The sequence below is a fragment of the Volvox carteri genome (genome assembly GCF_000143455.1).
Source record: "Volvox carteri f. nagariensis unplaced genomic scaffold VOLCAscaffold_52, whole genome shotgun sequence".
Taxonomy (NCBI): Eukaryota; Viridiplantae; Chlorophyta; class Chlorophyceae; order Chlamydomonadales; family Volvocaceae; genus Volvox; species Volvox carteri.
The window spans coordinates 95,903-118,395 of record NW_003307595.1 but is presented as its reverse complement, the minus strand read 5'-3'; the positions used below and the strand labels follow the sequence as shown (position 1 = coordinate 118,395).

At 57.3% G+C, this 22,493-nt stretch overlaps 3 protein-coding genes across 3 annotated transcripts in view; 2 read left to right on the top strand and 1 right to left on the bottom strand.

Moving 5' to 3' along the window:
• VOLCADRAFT_96413 (uncharacterized protein) overlaps positions 1-3,535 on the top strand; it is a gene marked incomplete at both ends in the record, with an annotated part of 18,614 nt that extends 15,079 nt beyond the window's left edge. Inside the window, 3 exons of the mRNA XM_002955494.1 lie at positions 48-253; positions 1,998-2,025; positions 2,228-3,535. Coding sequence (XP_002955540.1) covers positions 48-253; positions 1,998-2,025; positions 2,228-3,535 — 1,542 coding nt within the window. The remainder of the gene's footprint in view (positions 1-47; positions 254-1,997; positions 2,026-2,227) is intronic.
• A 2,077-nt stretch (positions 3,536-5,612) lies between these two features.
• VOLCADRAFT_96412 (uncharacterized protein) lies at positions 5,613-7,906 on the bottom strand (the record flags this gene model as incomplete). The annotated part of the gene is made up of 6 exons (XM_002955450.1): positions 5,613-5,699; positions 6,153-6,388; positions 6,987-7,155; positions 7,430-7,525; positions 7,634-7,677; positions 7,747-7,906. 6 exons carry the CDS (start codon positions 7,904-7,906, stop codon positions 5,613-5,615), a joined length of 792 nt encoding a protein of 263 aa, XP_002955496.1.
• Positions 7,907-8,358: 452 nt separating this feature from the next.
• Positions 8,359-17,115, top strand: VOLCADRAFT_96411 (uncharacterized protein; the record flags this gene model as incomplete). The annotated part of the gene is made up of 10 exons (XM_002955493.1): positions 8,359-8,438; positions 8,627-8,706; positions 8,976-9,078; positions 9,582-9,712; positions 10,021-10,361; positions 10,668-11,177; positions 12,150-12,305; positions 12,873-13,093; positions 13,371-16,161; positions 17,068-17,115. 10 exons carry the CDS (start codon positions 8,359-8,361, stop codon positions 17,113-17,115), a joined length of 4,461 nt encoding a protein of 1,486 aa, XP_002955539.1.
• Between the last annotated feature and the right edge of the window lie 5,378 nt (positions 17,116-22,493).

The following is a 22,493-nucleotide window of genomic DNA, read 5'->3' as shown; positions in this document are numbered from 1 at the left end:
TTCCCCCTTTCCCCCTCCCCCTCCTCTTCCTCTCCTACCCGCCACAGTTCCATGGTTACGGGCCCACACTGTCCACGTGGCATTCCCAGTACGGGGCGCCCTTCAACGTGACGCTGCTAAACACGTGCGTCGTATTCGGGCTGCTCAGTTTCCTCAACTACACGCTGCTGGCGGGGCTGCTGTTCTTCTGGCAGGACCCCACGGACGTGTATCTGCTGGACAGGCGGGAGCTCCATCCCGCGGGGGTGCAGCTGTGAGCAGGACGGGGGGAAAGGGGGGGGGGAGGGGGGGAGGGAGGGGTGGGAGAAAGCTGTGTATTTGTGTATGTGGGACTAGAGCGGGAGCGTGAGACAGAGACCCGGCACGTTTTTTTGCTGTTGTGGGGTGTTGTGGGGTGTTGTGGGGTGTTGTGGGGTGTGAGAGCAGCACACCAAGAGGAGAGGTCTGCCTGGGAGCCAGATAGGCCGGTAGTTGGTGGTTTTTGGTAGTTGGAGTTTGTTATTCCTTTTCCCACAAGAAGCTTAGGGGAGAGGAGGGAGGAACACCGGACCCTGTTACTCCCCGGTTCTCTCCAGCTGCTCTCTCCACATTATTGATTGCCTTTCGGAATGTGTTGTGTGTTCCGATGTCACAGCAGTCCTGATTGGTCAGTGGTGGGCCCCTCAGGATGGCGGGGTTAACGAGGTCACATTATGTAAGGAGGGGAGTTCGGGGCATACATTGATCCACCGGCGCTGTGTTCCGATAGTGTGGTCGCTTTGAAATGTAATGCACAAAGTCGTCTATGTGGATTTGCTTTCCGGTGTTTTTTACAGAGGCTCCATTGAGCCAACATGAAGTCAGTCAACAACACTGCCACAGGGAGCAAAAAGCGTTAGTGCTCACAGACCACATGTCCTGGTTTGGTTTGGTCAAGTTTAGCGAGTTTTCGCTAGCGGGGCCGTTAAGTCTCGGAGCTCGGGAGTAGCGCTCGCAAGGGGAGGGGCAGCACGGGTGCAAAGGCGCGGCGCGTTGTTGGCTGGAGAAGGTTTTGGTTGTGCTTGTTGCCATGAAAGAGGTGTCGGGATCTGGGAGTTAGGAGTTAGTTTATTAGTTTTTAGATTGTATCAGGTTGTATACGCTGCTAGCTATGTTCGGTAGGTGCGTTATTGTGTCCGTCCGGGCGCTGATTTCGGAGCGCGGGTACTTATAGAATTGTTAGTGACTGGTAATTATTACAGCCTGTATTGGCTAACAACCTTACGGTTGTCAGCAGCCAAGGCTGTAATCATTACAGGCTTGTTAGGGATTCCTACAGAGGTTTTGCTGAAGGTAAGACATACTGCAAGCTTCGGTTGGTCGAGCTGAATGAAGCTGAGGGCATACAAACGCCTGTAGCGCTGATATGGCAAAGGCGCTTGGACATTATTTTATCAGAAATAATTTGTTTCGGTGCAAGCATCTTCTTTAAAGCTAAAGTATGTGTCGTACATTCCTCAGTTGGTCTCGGAGTTTAGGATGCGGTCTTTAATGTGGATCTCTAATAGCAATCCCTCTAACAGAACGAACTCTGCTTCCACTGACTTTTGACGGAAGGTACTGGGCCTGGTTAAAAACAGTTCCGTAAATGCGTTGCGTTCTTTTATGCCTGTAGGCGACGCTCAGACCATTATAGACGTATACTTTGACCCAAGAGATTATTTGGGCTAACCATCTTGGCAAGGTCCTGTTACGAACCGCAACTTCACTGGTCGAGGAGAAACGGACATACTGTGGCCTTTTGTGTTTAATATGTAATGTTGTCCATCTCAGGCATAAAATAGTTAGTATTACTGCGCAATTCCGGTTCAATCTGCGGTTGAGCCTGCCGCTGGAGAAATGCAGAAGCCCGTAGTTAACGCAACTTATGCTAATGATCTGGCTGACCATGACATCATAGAAGATGATGATGGATTAGTCCTCCGGCCAAACCCACCCAAGTTGTCGTCATGCGGTGCCGCCGCGTGCCCGCCTGTAAGGCAGCTGGGGAGTAGCAGCAGCTTCAAGGTGTGTCCTTGGATTAATTATTTTTATGAAATGATAAATTTGCTCTTGAAGGTGTGGCGCCCATATTGTATGGTCGTTAGGTTTAAGGGTTGTCAGTGTTGAGCGGACGTTGTGACCCCGGCCAGCTTACATGGGAGATGAGTATGAATGTATGCTTCCTGTCCCCAGACCAACTGCTCTCTGCATCCATTTTGCCGCACAGGTGCAGGACACTAGCATATTGGGGAGTGCCGCGCTGATGGCGAAACTTGCCCAGTCGATTTCAGCGCCGAATCAGCCTTTGCTTGCTTCACGAACATCAACGCTTGACAGTCATGTATACGCAAGCGGTAACCCCGTCATCTCCACCGCGACTGCCTCGCGACCCAGTTCGGCATCTGGGCGCCAACCCTGCAGCGGAACCCCTAGCGGAGGTGCTGCGCAAACCGTAGAACCCCTAACCTCGTCCTCGTCTAATAACAACATCAATAAGACATCTGGCAGCGATACCTCAACTGCGCGGCAGGACGGTCCGGAGCTCCGCATGCAAGGTGACATTCAAGGTGGCAGCTCCACACGACCAAAATCAGGGCTGCTCCGCAGACTTAGCAGCCTGACATTGGGATATCGACCGCCGTCCGCTAGGCAAGAGGCTGCTTCTGACAGTGCAGCTGGTGCTGCTGCCCCTTCTACGGCTGCTACGAACAAAGGCACTGTGGCTAATCAATCAGGTGGCCGTGCACAGTTGGAGCTCTGTCCCTCCATACCCCGGAGCGCTGCTATTCCCTGTGTAGACGTGGATCCGGAGCGCCGGCAGCTGTTGCGGAGGCTCAGTTTACGAGAGAACTCGACCTATGCAGGGGGGGTGCCGCAGTCTAGCGGCGGCGCTACACGACCACGGCTGCTGGTTGATGCGGTTGGAGCACCAGGAGCAGTTACTGCTGCTGTAGCTACTGTTGAGCCGCGCATATCGGGCTGTAGCGGGCGCGGTATGCTGCGCGCATCGGCAAGCAGCGGAGGCGCCGGTGCACCGTTGGCGACAAAACAACCACCACCGCCACCCCCACTACCAGCCGCAGCAATACCAGCTGCAGCAGCGTTAGTCACGGACACAGCTGGCTCGGACAGGCCCCCGACGCCGTTGCGGCGGCTGACAAACCTACTGCTACCGAACTCATTGATGATTTCGCACCACGCGAGATCAACAGAAGCCTCGACTGATCAGCGTGACCAGGACGGGGTGGGTGCTGTTAAGCGGCGGCCGAGCAGCGGCGGCGTCCGGAACCTCTTCAGCCGGCCTTCGTCGGCGAAGCGGAAGTCCGAGGCGGGCGTGTGGGCCACCTCCCAGCTTCATCCCCCCGCGCCAGTGGAGGCCTGGAAGCAGCAGCAGGGCCAAGACAGCCTGGATGACCGCGATGTGGATGGGTCCTTGAGCAGCCGCGTACTGGAGTACGGAGTTGTTCCGGTGCGGCAACCAGGCGGCATCATTAAGCGCGCCGCAAACGCTTTGGCAACCGCTCTGACGGGATGATGAATCAGCTGAGTACATGAAGAAATTATAAAAGCACAGCTGTTTGATGCCCCGCGCAAAACGCGGTATTCACTTTGATGTGCGTGAACGAGAACCTCGGCGCGTGACATTGAAGATCATTTTTCGTATTGGCTTAACAGGAGCATGGCGTTCTGGGTTTGTGACTAAAAAGACGCGGTAAACGAGGGTATGTGTGTGTGTGTGTGTGTGGCGGGGGTGGAAGACGGCACAGGAAGGAAGGTCCATGTATGATGTATATAGGCAAGTGGAAGAGGCAATCGGGGTTTTGAGTGGTGCCGCCGGAAGGGGGGAATTTGTGCACCGCCGGGAAAAGCTCTTGAAGCTGTTTTTGTTGTTGCTGCTGCACCTCTTGATGAAGAGCATGTGCTGGCCTTGCATTACATTAAATTGCAGTGCGTTCTGGTGACAAAAAATGTACAGCGACGAGCGGTGATATAAAATGTACAGCGACAGCGTTTTGCTAGACCTGCATACTCTGTAGGGACTTTGCCTTTGTGAATTAGCGATTGAAATTTTGCGATCAAGTTGGATGATATTTGGGTGATTGGGCGACTGCAGCGGGGTGGTTGAGCGGCATTGGGGTCGCGAAGGCTGTGATCGAGAGGCCGTTGGAGGTGTCTACGACAGGGGGGCTCGCCAGGGGGGCTATCCAAGGTGCGGTGCTGTAGGAAGCGGCTCTGAGCAGTTGGTTGGTGAGTGAATTGAAGAATATCAGCCCGTAATCAATGCCACGTATGACATGTGAAATAGATATGGCTCGACTGGTGGGGCCATCGATTGTGGTGCCGTACACGACGTAGTGTACGTCATCAGCAGAGCTTGCACAGCTTGTTGTCGGCGGCCTGTTTGCCACTCTTGCGAATTCTCTTTCCGCTGTTCTTCAACGCCGAAGAGTTTAAAGTTAGCATGGCGTACATATTCTGGGCCATTTCTCCTACTCCACTTGGATGTGCATGTATGTAGATTACGTGCAACGGTATCTGTACATAAACACAGGAAGGTCGTGGCTGGTGATAACTGGACTGCGTTTCGGCCCGCGTTGTTTGGCTATGTGGGTTGGTTACGTATGTCGTACCGCACGTACTGTACGGTCAGGATCTTACAGCTGGCCGTGAACAGACGCGACCGAGAATGCCTTTGGTTAGCCCTAGCCGACCCTACCCTAGCTCACCCTCCCTTACGCTGCGCTCCTCAAGCGTAGGGAATGTTTTTTCGGTGCGTGACGCAGCTCGTCAAACTCTACAAGGCTGATGTGTGGGCCCGGGAATACCGGGGTGTCTACGATTCCTCAAATTCCTAGTACTTGCTTTGCGGGAAGTGATGATTATGTATTATGTAGTGGCTGCTTCTTTCCCTTACCCTGCTTGGACTTTGCTACCATTATTTACCACGGCATCAATTCTGCAGCGAAAACTTGATAAAGCTTCGCTTCTCTACTCTGTTGGGAGAAGATGCCGATGGCTTGTGCTGTCATTGATAATATTTATCATGTTGAGGAGGATCGTAGGAATCGATCCTGCTTGACAAGTATATGATGCCACAACAAGGACCGTATGCTCTACTTGTGGGAGCACCTATCTGACCGGAACTATCATATAAATACTGGACGCGCTGTTCCCGATCGACGACGCATCTCCCCTTAACGCCATGTCCCACACAGTGCTCATCATCTGCATGACGAGCCCAACTCTCAAACGCTCTCATCTCAAACTGCCAAAGACACGATCACTCCTCCTGGCAACCCTGTGTGCCATATTTTCCAGGAATACGAAGAAGAGTACAAAAATGCATACTCCCCAGAAAACCTCCGGGTCCCCCCCGACATCATTTACACCACGTAATGTATACCAAGTCCAGACACCTTGCATGACCGCGCTGCAACCTGCTACTGACGGCACTTTCAAGACACCTGCGCCACCATGACGCATCAGGTCCCGACCAGCGAAAACGTCAGTCCCTTCCACGTGGCCATAGGTGCGGTCCGTCCGAGACCAAGTCCTCGACAACGCCACCAACCAATAAACCGCATCAGAAGACCGGTCCACAATCATCTTCCTCAAGCCCGCTTGTCTACACCAGCTGCAGCTGACCGCCTGCGTGCCAGCTCCGCCTCCAGCTCCTCCATGCTCATTGAGGCGATATCCTGCGGAAAAGGTGCAGGGACCGCGTCGTCTCGGATCGTCAGGCAAGCAGCAACACCGCCCAGGAAGTCCCCATCACATGTTAGGAAGGAAGGAAGCGAAAGACAACAAGAGGTAAAAGGTAACACTGACTAGCCGCGACCCGGCTTCCTGCCTGCCTGCTCGTCCTCGGCTGGGGCTGTACGAACGGAGCGGCCGCGAGGCACACCGCTAACCGGTGTGGTGACATTTCCCACCACCACGAAGCCCTCCCTCATGCAGCAACTCCTCCTTCCTCCCCGTTGAAACTTGAGGATGAGGACCTCGACGCCGCCATGCAGCTAACAGCACGTTGCGCAAAGCTGTCAGCGGATAATACCTTCCAACGCCCCATCCCCACCTCCATCCCCAGTCCAGCCCAGTCCAATCCCCTGCCAATAGCTGCGGCAACAGGCTCCACGCGCGGCTGTGCTTACCTTGACTGCTGCGGGTCCGGCAGCAGGAGCTGCTGTTGGAGCTGGGAAGCTGATAGAAGCGGGGGTAGCCGTGGTGGTGGCCGCCGCAGCGGGGGCCTCGGAGGCGCTGCTGCTGCTTGCGGCTGTGGCTGCTGCTGCACCGCTTCCCCACGCCATCTGTGCCGAGGCCGCTCGCTTGGCCTCAATTTCCGGATCGATGACCTTGGCCACGGGGTCCGACACGGGCCCCGCGAGATCTTACGGTTTCCATGGGGTGGGGGTTGGGAGTTTGGGGAGAGGAGAGGAGAGGGGGACAAAAGTGCGGGCAAGTGAGCGCGTGCGGGTTGCTGTGGACGAGCGCTAAGTTGTGTGTGTGTGTGTGTCTGTGTGTGAGGTTGCTAGTGGTGTGCATGGTGCACCGGCCCCGGGGCAGCTGGCCGGAGCAGCCGGACGAGCCACTAGCTGGGGTCACCAGCCGGGGTCGTTAAGCTGGTGCTTCAGGGTGTGTGCCGTGCCCGCAAAACTGTTGTTGTACACTAAGAAGCGGGGAGGAGGTCGCCAGGTTGCCGAAGGAGGAGGGCGGAGGGCTAACACCGCCGTGTCTGGGAAGATTCCCTCCGTGCGGGTAATGATGCGACCCGTATGTGTGTGCATGTATGTATGTATGTATGTGTTTTGCATATGTAACCAAGGCAAAATAGCCGCGGAACACACACACAGTAGCAGCTGTGCAGAAAGGAGAGAGTGCAGAAAGGATGTATAGTTAGGGAGAGAGATGCAAGGTCAGTTAGGGAAAAGCGGGTAAATGTTGTGTACACGAACACCACCCCGCACCCTGCAGTGGGTTGCACTCACTCTCGGACATGCCCAGCTCTGCCGGCCGAACCGTGGGTCGCGCCGCATCCCGCAACTCCTCAATGCCCAGCTCCTTTTCCAGCGTCCCCTTGAGCTCTTGCGACACCTGCACCACCTCCTTGATGGTGGGCTTGAAGGCCCGCAACGTGGAACCCACACTGCGCGCCGCCTGTGAGGTTGAGATGTCGGTTTCGGATCAGCCGTACAGACGCTGTGTCGGTGCTAAGGACAACTAGCGGTGGTGCAGCGGTAAGCAACGATGTCCTTTTAGGATTTTATAATTCCGTCAGTTACCCTCTTGCCTTAATCATACCCTCTGCCACCAACTGTACGTACGGCATGAACACTGCTAGCAGCTTAAGTTCAAGGGATGCTCAGTGGACTAGTTCACGGGATTTTAAACGTCGTCATGGTACCAAGGCGCCGGATTGCATCAAACTGACCTCAGCAAGACCCTTCGGCCCAAAGACCACTAGGGCAACAATCGCGACAAGGATAGCCTCCGGCGCGCCCACGCCCAGGAACGACATTTGTATGGGCTGCGGTTAAGAGAAGATGGTAAGGGAAATTACAGGTAAGCACTTTGCTTGAATCAATACCGCGGGTCCACGTGCGTTGGGGGGAAGAACTGCTGCCCCAATGCTCACCTTGCGGACACCGGCGGAACCCTGCGGCGTCGTGGCCACGCGACCTGCACCAGCACCAACTTGATCGTTTATTGGTATGCTGGATTTCACCACACCGAACAGCCATGCCGCACCTTTGGCCGGCAGCAGCAACTTGACGCCAATGTAACTACTGAGTTGGTTCGGGTGGAAATTTGCTAGTTGCCTCAGCAATTGGTTGTTTTTCGACAGGTTTCGCGCATGGTTAGGTGTCGCCTGGCGACTCAGCGCGGGACAGCGTAGAGCACAGGACATCTCTGCGGCCGGGGTTAAGCCTTTTACCAGGATTACATCAATTAAAGGCGTGCGGTTCCTGTGTGAGAATATAACCAGCCGATACCTGCCTATGCCTGCCGATGCCTGCCTTCTCTATTTGGGTCAGCAAGATGGTAGAAGACTAGCCGTACAAGCGATGGCGAAATCTTTTCTGAAGCGAAGCACTCGTTGTCATCAACTAGATGTGTACATTGTCACCGTAACTGAATGGCTGATGCTGCCGCTCAGGCTGCACAGGCGGTGGTGTCAGTGGAGGCAACTTTAGAACATCAGTAAGCAGCTCTGACTCTGTTGATATGTTGTGCTTACACAAGTCTGTTATTTATGCTTTTACAAAAGTTTCAGCGCGTACCTTATGCTTTTTCGGTGTACCTCAGGGAACTTAAGTGGAGCAAGTTAATTGTATACAGCAAGGAGGCGGTAAAATTCCAATGGTCGAACACAGGCAGGCATGGACTTTCGATTTTGCGGAAGTGCGCTTTTTTGCAGCATCTTTCGAAGGCATGCCCAGGTACGTCATCCAGTGCATAGCGCTCACGGGGCCTTACCTCGACGGATCACCCCTACGGACGCAATGGACGGCATTCGGAGTGGAGCATGGGAAGGGCAAATGCCGCGGCTATTGCGGATCCAAGTCCCTGAAGCGTCGTTGTGTAAGAGCTCATATCGCTGACAGTGCCTCCCCTCCACCGACCCCAGGGACGGCGCCTGCCTCGGACACGGCGCAAGGAAACTCCTCTCCGTGCAGTGGAGCAGCACGTTGCTTGCTTCTGGCGCAGGTCGGTTTGATTTCCTTTACCGAGTACTACAGTCAAGCTAGAGTAGCAAGAAAGGTGGACTATTGGACCACCCGTAGGACGACGACGGGCCGCCATGCATTCGCTATTCGCTATTCAATTGTGAAAGTGCGGCATCCAGGAAACGTGGGGATTCTGGGTGGCCCATCCATAACACGCCCATAGCCTGCGGCGATTCAACCTCCTTACTGCAATCACGAATACAGCTGCGAACCTGTCCGCACTGCTCGCCTTGCTGCCGTGTCCCGAAGGGCGGCCCCGAAGGCGGCTGCCTGGTGAGAGCCGCAGCGGCCTTTCTGGACGCCGCTTGGACGGAGTTGCGGCAGGCGTCGCTGCGGGAGCTGCGGGACCTGGGTAAGAGGGTCCGCTGCAGGGGCCGCCGTTAGGGCTATAGACGAAGGGGGGCCGCAAAGAGGTGGTTGTGCCGACTGGCTGGCCGGCTGGCTGCAGGGGGGTCCATTGCACAAGGCGGTCCACTTGGCGACGTGGACTTGGCCAGGGCGAGGTGGATGTGGAAAGTGTGTATCGGGAGTGGGGCTGGAGGGGGACAGGACCGGGAGGGGGGGGGGACACCAGCACGAGGGGCACGGGGCGAGCCACGGCACACAGCGGTCACCACACACCAACCACCACCACCACCACCCGCACGGCCCACACGTGTGTGCCTGGCACCGACTATGCGGCGCCGTACTACTAACTAACCAACTAACCGGGCCTGACGTCTCCTTTACCATCCTCCCTCCACCGATCGCGCGGCAATCTGTCCACATCACCCAACTTCCGTACAACTACTGCTCCATGTCAGCCGCTGTCATGGAGCCTCTGGACCGCCCCACCACCACCCCCACCACCACCAGCACCACCACCAGCACCAGCGCACACCCCGACCCCCTGATCAGCAGCGCCCTGGCCGCGGCCCTCCTCCACACGTGGCGCCGCGGCTCCTCCGTGTGGCCCGCTCTCCTGCAGGCACCGGGGGACCTGCTCGGTGAGTGCGTGAGTGGTCACAACGCACTGCTGGATGGGGTGCACTGGGGGGGAATCGGCCTGGGCGCCTTCTCGGCGGCTTTCAAGCCGGGGTGCGGGAGCCGCGGGAGGGACCTGGTGTGTGCGGCGGCGGCGGAGGAGGCGGCGGCGGCGGCGGACTGCACCCGCTAGGAGGGCAGCCACGTGGCACCAGCAGTGGCACCGCCTGGAGGGCAGCCACCAACCGGTTGATGCGGGTTGAGGTTGTTGTTGATTTTGTTGTTGTGCTGCGGTTGATCATGTGGATCCATGTGGACCGCACCTGCGCAGGTGACCTGAATGAGGTGCTGGTGTGGGAGCTGGCTCCGGAGCCCCTGGCGGCCCTGCTCCGTACCACGACAGCCCTGCTCGACTGCTGGCGGGCGAATGTGGCGCAGCTAGGGGGCCATTTGGCGCGGCTTGCGGAGTATGGGGCGGAGCAGATGGCGCTGACGTGGAGTACGGCTCGCGGTTCTGGGGCAGCAGCGGCGGTTGGCGGCTGCATGGGTGCGGCTCAGGAGGAGGCGCACGAGGGGGCCCCTGTGAACCGCGGAGGCGCCGGCGCCGGCGCGAGTGCCGTCGAGTGGCTACTGTGGTGGCGGCTGTACATGACTGTACATTGGCGCTTGGAGGTGTGCGCTTTTGACATTCTTTTTGACATTGCTTGTACAAAACAGGGGATGCTGATAATGGTGATAATGGTGATGGTGATAATGGTGGTGATGATGATGGTGATGACGATGGTGATGATGATAAGTATGTGTATGCATCTAGGGAGCGCCTGCCCGGTTTTGCGTGTGCGGTGGTTACCAGGCAGCTGCCGGGGAAGCGGGGTGGCGAAGCGGGAGCAAGGTTGGAGGGTGGCGATGGCACAGGCGAGTTTTCGCTGATCACCTAGGGGGGCTCCCGCCCTTGGCCCATCCCCTTGGCGCTTACAGGCCTGGACGCGCAAGCACAGCGGTGCCATATCCCAGGAACGAAGTGTGCGTGGCGGTGGTTGTGGCGGCGGCGGCGGCGGCGGCCTCATTGGGTCTGGGGGGAGCCCGGGCCGCGGCCCCCACCGGGATGCCACCGCGCTGGGCACCCGCAGTGTGGACTGCCGGTCGGCTGAGCGGCGGAGTCATCAGACCGCAGCCAGTGGCCAGGGCTCCTCCTTCGCTGTATCGGGAGCTGGTGGCGGCGTCCAGGACGTCGCATGTCATGGGGGGAAGATCGGCGCGTGTCATGCGGGGGCGGAAGAAGGCAAGGAGGGCAAGGCAGATGGCGCTACCGCCCTCGAGGTGGGCCAGGGGCTAGGTGGTTGCGCGGCGGAGGGACAGCTGGCGGCGGCGGCGGCGGTGGCAGCGGCCTCGTGCGGTTCTCCTCCCGCGCCGCAAGCCCTGCTGGCTAGCTTCGTGTCGGCATGTGCGCGGAGAGCTGCGGAGGTGGCGCTGACGTCACCTTGCCAGGTGGGCAGGCGTGGCTTGGCGTCTGCAGGTTGTTGGGGTTGGTGGGATGGGTGTCGGGTGGGGATGGGAGGAAGGGAGGGAGAGTGAAGACGAAGAAATAGAATTGATTGATGGAGGAGAAATATGCCCTAGGGTTTTGAAAAGATAGAGAAAGACGCGGGTTGCCTGTTCTGGAGGCAGGCGGGCATTGCCTGTAATGGAAATATGTAATTGCGTTGCGTACTGCTAACCCTATTCCGGCGGGAGCCTACTTCGTCGACGGTGAGAGGTGAATGTACGGCTCTCAGATTCCGAGGCGCACGTCTCGGGTGTATGTGACTTTACAAAGACTTACCCCGGGGTGGTGAGTTCCACCCGGGCGGTGGCGGGGGGGGTGGGGAATTGCTGCGGCGGGTGCGGGAGTGCGGAGCAAGAGCCTGCCGTGTGACATCGGATCATGGCTTTGTGTTGTGTGTTTCACGGTTTCCACCCCCCCACACACACACACCAGGGCGGGTCCGGAGTGATTCCGGGGTTTAGCACCGGGCGGGATCTGGTCCCAGATTTTGGGTGTCGACATCGCCGTACTGTGTACGGCAATGCGCTCCAGGAGCTGCAAAGAGGAAAAGGAGGGCGAGGAGGAAGTGCTGTTTGTGTCGTACCGCATGTGATGGTACTTTGGATGTGCTTGCTTGTGTCCCTGATGGGTATCAGAGGTAGGGGTGCCGATGCGGTACGATTCCGATTCCGTCACCACGGCAGGGAAGGGGCGTGGTTGGTATTCTATGCGTGGGTAGGTGGTGGTATTCGTGCACCGTCCCATACGGCCACCTTGATCAGCAAGGTCTTTTACTCATGACCGGTGATATCGGGCCGGTTGATAATGATGATGTTGTTGGTGTTACTGGTGATGGTGGTGGTGATGCAACCTAAACCACAGAAACCACCGAATGAAACCTCCCGGGACGTTCCGGATCCCGCACACCGACGCAGGCGGAGGCGGAGGCGGAGGAAAAGGCGGGACAACATGTGCTGCGAGCCAGCGGGCAACACCAGCTGCGAGTGACGAGTCTGGAGGTGCTGACTCAGCTGCGGCAGGTGCTGGCTGACGAGGTGCTGGAAGAGGACGTTGCGCGGCGCATGCGACGGGTACGTCTGTATGTATGTGAATGTCGGGGGCCTCTTAGTAGGGAAGCAGAGGGGGCATTATATGGGCTGTATATGACTTTGGGGCGTTGGGGGCTGTGTTGCAGAGGGGTGGCTTTCTCCGGCTTTAAACCTGAACGTTCTCAAACGTTCTCTTTCCCGACAGCGATATATAACGAGACACGGCCGACTCGCACTCGGCGAGATGTGCACGCAAGCCCGTGCGCTTCCTCCTTTACCTGCGACGGCCTGCGATCTTTCTCCGTGCAGTTGTCCGGGGCACCGCCGTGCAGCATGGACGCCGCCGCCGCCACTGCCATTGCCGCTGCAACTGCTACTGCAACTGCTACTGCAACTGCTACTGCAACTGCTACTGCCGGCCCAGCTGCCTCGGTGGTTTCAGCGCCGCTGCCGCGGCCCGGCGGCAGACATCCCGCCTCTTCCCTCACCTCTGACCCGGGATCGACCCGCGTGCCGCCCTGCGGTGGCGACAACTCGACATCGCAGCCCACCACTACCACCACCACCACCTCTCATTCCCGCCCTCCTAACCGGTCGTCCAGCGCCCAGAGCTTGCCGCCCCTGGCCCCGCCCCCTGCGTCCCTACCGGACATCGCGGCTTTGTCTCCATGCGGGCCCGGTGTGGCGGCGCAGGATTGTGTAGACTCAGCTGTCGTGACGGACTTGCCCTTGGCGGGAGGGGGCCTGGTGGTGGAGTTGCCGCCCAGGCGCGTGTCTCGACTGAGCACCATCCGCGGGCTGATGTCGCTCCGACAAACGTTGTCGTCGCGGTGAGCACTTCAGTGCTGGAGGGAAGGGGCCGCACACTGCCGGAGAGAGAGAGGGACACGGAGGGTGGGGCTGATTGCGCCATACTTAGCCAAATTGCGGCCCCTCTTAGCCACTCACTCTTTCAGCCACCTACCTGGATCCCCGTGGGAGCAGCGTCATGTCACGCTACGTAGCAACCCCCCATGCCACATCACATCACAACACGACCAGGGGCTCCGTAAACCCCACTCATCGCGGTACCCCGCTCCCCCACCTCCTCTGGCCGCATACTCGCAGATCGCTATCTGATGGGAGGGTGCTGCTGCCGGGCGCTGCTGCCGGGCGAGAGGCCAGGTCGGCTCGGCGGCAGCGTCAGGCAGCGCTGGTAACCGCCGTCTGTTCCTTTCTCCACGAGACGCACTGTTTGCTGGAGGCCAGCCACTGCGTGGCTGTGCTTGGCAGCCCCGGCCCCAACCCCGGCCCCGGCCCCAGCCTAACAGCGGGCGAGGAGGCAGCCCTGGCGGCCGATAAGTCCGCTTGCCACCCTACGCAACTCCTGTCCCTGCTCCCAGCTCCCTGCACCGTCCTCTTGCGCCTTCCGCACCGCCCCGTCAGCCCGTGGATTGAGGCCCGTGCAAGAGCCGCAGGCGCCACGGTGCTGGCGGCAGCGGGCATCCAGCCACTTCCGTCCACTGACGGCACAGCTGCTTCACGCGCCACCGCTGCTGCCAAAGCGGCGGCCTGGGTGACTACCAGGAGGGCGATAGGGTGCAGCAGAGGGGGTAGGGGTGCGGGCGCCAGCGTTGGCAATTTCGTTGGTGGAGTCGACCCAGGCGGTGCACCTGCTGCCCCGGCAGCATGTAGGGGGGCTGTGGACGCACCGGCGGGTCTGGGAGCGGGGGGGAAAGGACCCCCAGCTGCCGATGGGCCGAGCGGCGGGTGCGTTAATGCGGAGAGGATGTGGGCCTGCGGGGTGGAGAGCCAGGTTGAGACCGGTGCAGCGGTGGCAGCAACAACGACAGCGGCTGAGCGCGGGCCTGAGGCGTGTGACGACTGTTCAGCGGCGGCTGCGCGCACCCTCGAGGCGCTGTTCGTTTCTGCAGGCCGGGTGATCTTGCTGGGTGCAGCGCTCTGTGCCTCAACTGCCTGTAGCAGCAGCAGCCCCCACCACCAGCGCGGTGTGCCGGTGTACCGCTGGGGCAGCTCCAGCCAGGCCTCGGACCCTGCAGAAGCAGCCGCGGCGGCTGCAGCTCCCCGTGCTTCCGGAGGAGGAGCTTGTGCCGCAGTGGGTGGCCGCAGCTCCTTCACTGTGGCCGCACCACCGTATCCCCTCCACGGTGAGGACCCGAGTAGCGGCTCCTCAGCTTCACACCACCACCATTACCACCACCACCACCGCATTTACCTGGTGCACCCCACCGGGCGGGCATTGCTCCTACACACGGCTGTCTCGGTATGCGCCGCCGCTACCAACCGCCTCGTGCACATGGCCTTGCACATGTACGGCCCTGGGTCGGGCACGGACCTGCTGCCGCTGTGTGTAGCACACAGCGACGCACTGACCCTTGGGTCGGTAGGTGAGGCGCTGCTAGGCCTGACGGCGGCCTTGTGCGGTGGGCAGCAGCACCAGCTATCGGGGCTCCGACGGACAGCGATAGGAAGTGAGGCAGCGACGCTGTCGCCGGTGACAGCACGGCAGCGATTTCCTGCGGCTGCGAAGGCTGACAACAGTGGCTCGCTGGGACAGACCGCCGGCGATGGCGGCGGTAAGAGCCATGTGACCAGGGGGAGTCCTTCCCGCAGGGAGCCTGCGTCAGCTGCTGCTGCTACTGCTGTTACTTGTGACCTGCGTCCATCACCACACAAGATTAATTGGCGTCGGTCGCTTCGACGCATCATGCCGTACCGTACGGAGCGTGCCGCCGCCGGTCGCGGCAGCACAGTGCATGGTGTGTCTGAGCGCACCCAGGAGGCGGGGAGCCCTGCAGCTGGAGCCGGCGGGGGTACCCGGCCCTCCGTCAGCCGCGGCTGCTGGGCCGGGGAGCCCATTGAGCCGGTACCTTTGCCTCCACCTGCACCGCTGTGCAGCATCTCCACGTCGCACTTGGAGGCAGCGGTTGGCGCACACGTCAGGGCAGCCGCGGCGGCGGCTACGTCACCTCAGGGCCGGCGGTCTCAGCTGGGTCCCCGGGCGTGCAGGGGTGTGGCGACCGCTCCCGCCACTGCCTGCGGGACCCCAGGGACTGTGTGCCCAGGCGGCGGTGGTGCCACGGACTGCCCGCTGGAGCCGGACAGCGACAGCGACAGCGACAGCGAACCGGGTAGGGATAGGCGGAGGAGCCGGGGCGGCAGGACCACTCCGGGGCCAGGAGGGAAGAAAGGAGTGCGGCACCAGTTGCTGCACCAGCGGCAGCTTACGGACAATTCCAGGCCGCCGCTGCTAACGCTGCTAGTGCTCAGCGATGCAGAGGCTAGCCTTCTGCAGCAGCTACGAGCAGTCTGCCTGCAGCTAGGGGTGGTTGCTGCGCGTGCAGGAGGCGTTTTGGAGGAGGAGATGGGGCAGAGAGCCGCCCGTATCTGCCGCAGTATCAGCAGCAATAGCAACAGCACGAATGGGCAGGTGAAAGACGGAGCAGTTGGCCTCCAAGGTGGAGGGACACCCTCCACATCACAACAGGTGGCCACTAGTTTGCTGAAGCCCCTGGTGAAGGCGCTAGCAGGTCTGCATCCCGCCAGCCAGTCCGAGCTACTGACCAGGGGCTTCACTGCAGTCCTGAGGGTACTGCGGCTGCAGTACAGCGGCGCTGCTGACAGTGGCAGCGGTGGCGGCAGGGGTGGTACAGTTGCTCGAAGAGGGGCCGGCGGGGCAAGGCCACAATTGGAAGAAGGCTTGGCGTTGTTGGAGGAGGAATTCATGGTGGGTTGGAAGCAGCTTGAAGCAGCGGGGAGTGGTGATGGTAGCAGGGGAAGGGGAGCCGGAGTGACGGCATGTACGGGTGTCAGGTATGGGGAGGCGGCGGCTCCGTCTCCGGGCTGGGCCATGGGAGGGTACGACTTTGCAAGCGCACACGCAGTGTTGATGGCGCAGGTGCGTTCCTTGAGGGACGAGATCGGAACCGGGGGCTGAGACCGTGTGGGTCGATTGTGATGGTGGTGGTCATATTTATGGACCGGACGGGTCGATGGTGAGGGGTTGATAGAAATGATGGCTGGTTGCTTACGTGGCCATGGTAGTAATGCTGGGGGAGCTGTTGAGCACTGGAGAAGTGGGTCCTTGGGGACTGTTGGGAGTGTTTGTGGGGTTTGGGAGGTCGGGGCACTTCTGTGTGCGTCTTTGACTTGCAGGACTGTGTATTGAGGAAGTCTTAGAGGTGGATTCTGGTGGAAAACTGCAGTTGCGGGTTTTCAGGTACGTTGTAGTCTGTATATGTGTAATGTAAGGTTTAAGTGTGTGAGATGTGAGAGGAGGTATCCTTAACTGTCCGAATTATCATCTCTTGGCAGCGGCTGTGCCAGCACTGCAGCAGGTTGACCTGCAGCCCTTAGTGTCGTCGTTGTATTACATCTTATCACGCTGAGGATTGTCGGCTGGTGCATTTCGTTGCTGATGTTGCTGACAGATGGTGGTGGTGTGTGTGACTCCGAATCAACAAGCTGTGTCAGCTTCCTTGAAGCCGACAAAAGAGTGGGATCCCTCTGCATCCATACAGGCCGGTAGCTAGGGCGGCATGTGTGACAATTAATGGGTAGTGTTAACGTGGTGGGAGCTGTGCTTGTTGCAGCAGTGCTGATGCTGTGGGAGCTATGCTTGCCAGAGCATGGGAGGCAGGAAGCCGACACACATTGTCAGAGTGCGGGAGGCAGGAAGCAGACACACCTTGTAGGAGCAGTAGCGAAATGTCCCATGTGGAGACCATGCCCAGACACGGTTTTGCCCCAGTTATTGATGTCTCATACCCACGGGCATGCCTTGTTGTTTGCCGCTGCCCTGCAGTGTGTGAAGAGTGGTCACAACACCGATGGTGCCATGGCAGTGCTGTGATGTCACCACACAGAATGTTCAGGCCAAACAGACTGCGGCCGCTTGCATGGGTGCAAGCCTACTCAATCACATAACCCACATCGGATAACCTTTGCCGGTTGCAGCAGTCGTTGCAGTGCCAAGTATCTATCTATACCTCTCAAGGTCGTGTTGCACACATAAGGGGCCGTCAGTGCAGCTACCGCATACAATGCATCATGAAACTCAGCATCCAAAGAGCAGCCATCGTCGGCCCCTGTCTGCCCACACCTGTCCCATTTGCCTGTAGTCGGCTGCTCAAATCACACACACCCGGCTATCATTGTGTGTGCACTGGTCCCGGCGGGTGGGACGAAGACGCACATGCATGCCCATCCCTGTAAACACGTCAGGTGAAGTTGTGACTGATTGCCTAGGTGAATCCACAGCCAGGTTATCCAAAGCGACCTAGTGCAGTTTACAGCTTGATGCAGTCCAACCTGTTCATGATATCCTCATAGGCCGTCCCAACAAATAAAGTCGGCCAGACCACCCTAAGGCACTGATTGGGTCGGTAACCCATGGGTTACCCATCGGTTACCCACCTTCAACCCCCCGTAGCCCATTGGTAACCCCCTTGTAAGTTCCTACCCAGCAGGAGGGGTAACACGGCCCCAGGGTAACCCCCTCCGTTGCCCTGGACTATGGACATGGGCCTATAGGCTACTCATCTTATTTGCTGCGCACTTCGTGAATTCATTTTAGTACATTTCTGTAAATGTACATGTTACATGTACATGTTGAACCTACAGTATCCCGGTAGCTCGGGAAGCATCGTTCGCCAATATGAATTAAAGGCCTCTAACGCTACAGGAAAATTTTAGTAGAAGATTTAGAACTATGTATGTATTCAGTTTTAGCGTTTGTTCCCGCCCCTGTCCAAGTTCCACGACAGCAAGAGCAGCAGAACCCCGCCAACCCGCCGACCAGTGATGAGGGTGACGGGACAGCTGCAGAGATGGGTGAGAACCCCACTACGGAGGAGGGAGAGGAGGTGGAACGAAAGAATCCCCGTGGCAGGAAGCCGGCAGGAAGCCGACAATCAGCTGGCTGTAGGAAGCGAAAGGAACCACCCCCAACTGAGGCTGGTGCAGAGCAGGCAAAGACCAGCCGCCGCCGTCGAGGGTCAGCTGATCCACGGATAGGCAGTGAGTGAAGTAAGTTGTGCTCTCAGGGTTTTGGTTTTGGGTTTTGTTCAGAGTTGGGCACTAGCTAATGTTAAAACCCTGCAGCTGATATGTGTATTGCCACCTATAGCTATCCTCCCGGTTTCTGTCGTATGACAGTTATTAAGCATAACCTTAAATTTTGCCATTTCTTTTCCGTGCATGCAAAACAGGTCTGGACTCTAGAGTCCCCGTGGTGGGAGACCTCGGATTAATCAAATATCGGAGAAATATTTGATTATCCGATATTTGATTATCGGAGTCAGGAACTCATTTAGTGAGACATGTGTATGGAGCCGTACATCAGATCATACGGAACTGAATCTGGGGGCTGGGTCTGATTTCCTTTCTCTTGATATGATGACGTTGGTGTAATTAGCGAGTTTATACACACCCCGAGCCTGGGGCCATGGGCGGGCTCTACAGCCCTGCAAGGCTTGTGTTGGTAAGGCAATCTTTACAATTGTACACTCGAAGTGTTTGGTGAACATGTATGTTTGTATGTGTAGACATGTGAGCTTGATACAGACATATGCATGGATGGAAGTGTATAGAGAGGCATGCAAATATTTTTTTACATAGGCGAAATAGGCATACGTGCTCACATAGATGGATGAGACAGCTGTGATAGCATGTGTAGGCAGGTTGGACAGGGACATGCTTACAATCCATTGACACCAGCATATGGCCCGGCATACGGACAAGGAACACTTGTAAACACGGGTTACCCTGTCTGTTACCCCTCAGTACAATATTACCCCGACCCCTTTGTTACCCCTTGGTAAGGGGTTACCCCGACCCCTTTCTTACCCCTTGGTAAGGGGTTACCCCTACCCCGGGGTTAGGTTACCCACCTCCCTTCGTACATAGCCACATGGGTAACCACTTACCCCTACCCTTACCCCTACCCCTAACCCCTGGGTTATGCTTAAGGGGGGGGTTACCCCTCGTTTTATGCCATAGGGCCTCTAAAGGGGGTAATTGAGTTTCGGTGAGCCCACATACGTTCCAATATCCTCGCCAGACGTGCGGGTTCCCATTTCATGGCCTCCAACATGCTCTGTTGATGATCGAATCCCTCTTCAGCACGAATATCATTATAGGCTGGGCATTCCAATAACAGGGGTTCACATCCTCAATTCGGCTATTAGTACCACAACAGTGGCAAATCCGCTGCCCCCTGGGGACGTGGTACATGCCCCTTCGTGCTCTGTTTGCCTCCAAAGCCCAGCAACATAAACGAAACTGCATTACCTTACGATGTGCTAAACGAGGAATGAAAACCTAAGCATGTGTTGGCCACTGTTATATCTTACTAAACCACAACTGGATGGTGGCGTCGGAAGACACCGATTTGGAAGAGTTTCGCCCGCTTACATAGCGGAGGATGCGGCCACCCCATGAATCATACAGCCAGTTCCGAAAAGGCGCGGTCCAGTCCGGAATGGCGTACCGTTGATCCATGCTTCCAATCGATGACGGGGCTCCGCGAGCCAGGGACCAGCGTCCCAGTCGTAGCCTGTGCTACGACCCCCGCCCATACTTCTGCAAGTATGGACTTCCGCCTGAGGCGGCGTTTACTTGTAGGCATCCATGACAGCGTCCCGCTCGCCGTCTGACCCAGAGGTCGGAGCCATAAAAGATCTGACAGAAAAGCGGCAAAATAGGCAGTTGGAATTCAGTTAGTTCCAGCGAATTTGTCCAGTAAACGCGCCAAGCGAGAAAGGAAAAATAAGACAGAAAATGTATCAGTTTGGGACCAGATTTAAGAAGCGGAATACAACAACTATCCCCCCTCTAGATGCAGCGTCCTCGATGCATGGCAAGAAACTGGCAGAGCAGAATCGGGCCAAAACGCGCGGGAGTTAAAACACTTACCTTAAATCCGCAAATCTTACCTCGCCCGTGCTCTTTGCCGTGCTTCTTCTAGCAGAGGTTTCAGATCAGGGGTAAAGTTAGCTTCTGGTTCCCAACTGTTGTGCTCAGCCGAGTACCCAGCCCATTTGACAAGATACTCATGCACAGTGCGCTTACGGCGGCGGTTTCTGCCTATTTTTCGGGAACGGTAATCCAGTATCCGTTCAACCGCGTAAAATGTCTGCTTGCCTGAAAGCCAAGTAACTGGTCCTGGCTCCGTGACAGTAGGAGCAGGTTTTGGCTGAAGTGCAGCAGCAGTGTCAGTAGTACGGAAAGGTCGGACTAGAGAGACATGGAATGTGGGGTGGATGCGCATGTCAGGTGGTAGTTGCAGCTCGACTGCAGTAGACCCAACCATGCGAACGACAGGAAATGGTCCCACCCAACGAGGTAAAAGCTTACGAGAACCATCCGCTAGGGACCTCAGGTTCTTAGTGCTCAGCATCACCAACTGGCCCTGTGAGAAGGTGATGGCACGTCGGGATTTGTTAAAGTAGTCCGCCGTACGTTGCTGTGCAGCTTCAAGGCAAGATTTAGCGTCAGTCAGTCGGGACACAAAGGACTTGGCAAACGTCTTTGCTGCAGGCAAGTTGACGTCCAACTCCCGCCAAACAGGCAAGGCAGGGTTGTATCCGTAATTCAGGAAAAACGGACTTTTGCCAGTCGCACGATTCACAGCATTATTAATCGTGAATTCAGCAGCAGTTAGATATGTGTCCCAGACAGAAGGCGTACATCCGGCATAATTGCGCAACATATCGCCAAGAGTGCGATTCGTACGTTCTGTCTGTCCATCAGTCTGTGGGTGATAGGCAGTGCTCAGGTTAACACGCATGCCTAACAGATCACCCAGGGTGCCCCAAAATCTGCTGGCAAATTGTGATCCGCGGTCGGTCACAACATTCTTGGGGACACCATGCAAACGCACTATATTGTCAAAGAACAGACGTGCAGTTTGCTCAGCTGTGCAGGATGATACCGTAGGTGCCAGGTGCACCATTTTCGTGAGTCGGTCTACCATGACCAAAACGGCATCGAATCCCCCCTCAGTTTTGGGCAAAGCTACAACAAAGTCCATGGTAACACTTTCCCAAGGGGCGGCCGGCACAGGCAAGGGACACAGGAGGCCGTGGGGCTTACCAGACAGGACTTTATTGCATTGGCACAGCTCACAGTTCTGGACATAGTTCTCGGCATCCTTAGCCATCCGAGGCCACCAGAATTGACGACGGAGAACCTCGACCAGACGGGTGCAGCCAGGGTGCCCAGCCAGCGGGTCGTCATGAAAATGTGACAGGAGATCATGACGCAGCAAGTCATCATTCGGAACGACAACCTGCCGAAAAGTACCCTCAGTGCGGATCCAAAGGCCACTGTTACGGGTTAAATGGCCAGTATTGTGGTTATCGGAAAACCAGGGATCCGTGGCATAGGCAGCTCGAAGTCGTTGCACAAGTTCAGAGGGCACAACGGGTGCTGCAGCACGGGTGCGTGTAACGACTGACAGAATGGCTGCATGCAGACAAGGGTGCCGACTTAAGGCATCAGCAACTTTAAGGATGCCTTGCAGGTATTCCCATGTGAAGTCAAACCGGCTAAGGTATTCCATCCACCGGGCTTGACGACGGTTAAGGGTAGGCACGCCTTACAGAAACGTTAGGGGTTTGTGGTCGGTTTTGAGGGTGAACGGCCGACCCTCCAGATAACACCGCCACTCCTTAAGCGCGTGCAGTACAGCAAGAAGTTCTTGTTCCCCAGTGGTATAATGGGTTTCAGCCCCCGAGAACTTCTTACTAGTAAAAGCAATTGGTCTCCCGTTTTGCAGCAGTACTGCTCCCATACCATGCAGGGACGCATCAGTTACAACCTCCACACGGAAAGGTTGGGAGTAGTTCGGGAAACGCAGGATGATGTCTTCAGAGACAACACGCTATCGAATGCTTGCTGGCAGTCAGGACCCCAGCAGTCAGGAGATACAAAAGCCCCTTTTCGTGTCAGATTTGTCAGAGGTGCGGCAATAATGGCATAGCATTCGTAGTAGTTCGTCAGCCCCAAGAACTTCCTTAGTTCTTGCAAATTGGTCGGGGTAGGCCAGTTCCGCACCACAGCAGTCTTACAGGGGTCCATGCGGATGCCATCCTTGGAGACGATGTGACCAAGGTATTCGACCTGAGGCTGGGCCCAGTGGCACTTAGAACGCTTGGCAAACGCAAAATTTCAAAGACCAGCCGTAAATGCTCCAGGTGCTCTTCACGTGTCTTTGAATAGACCAGGATA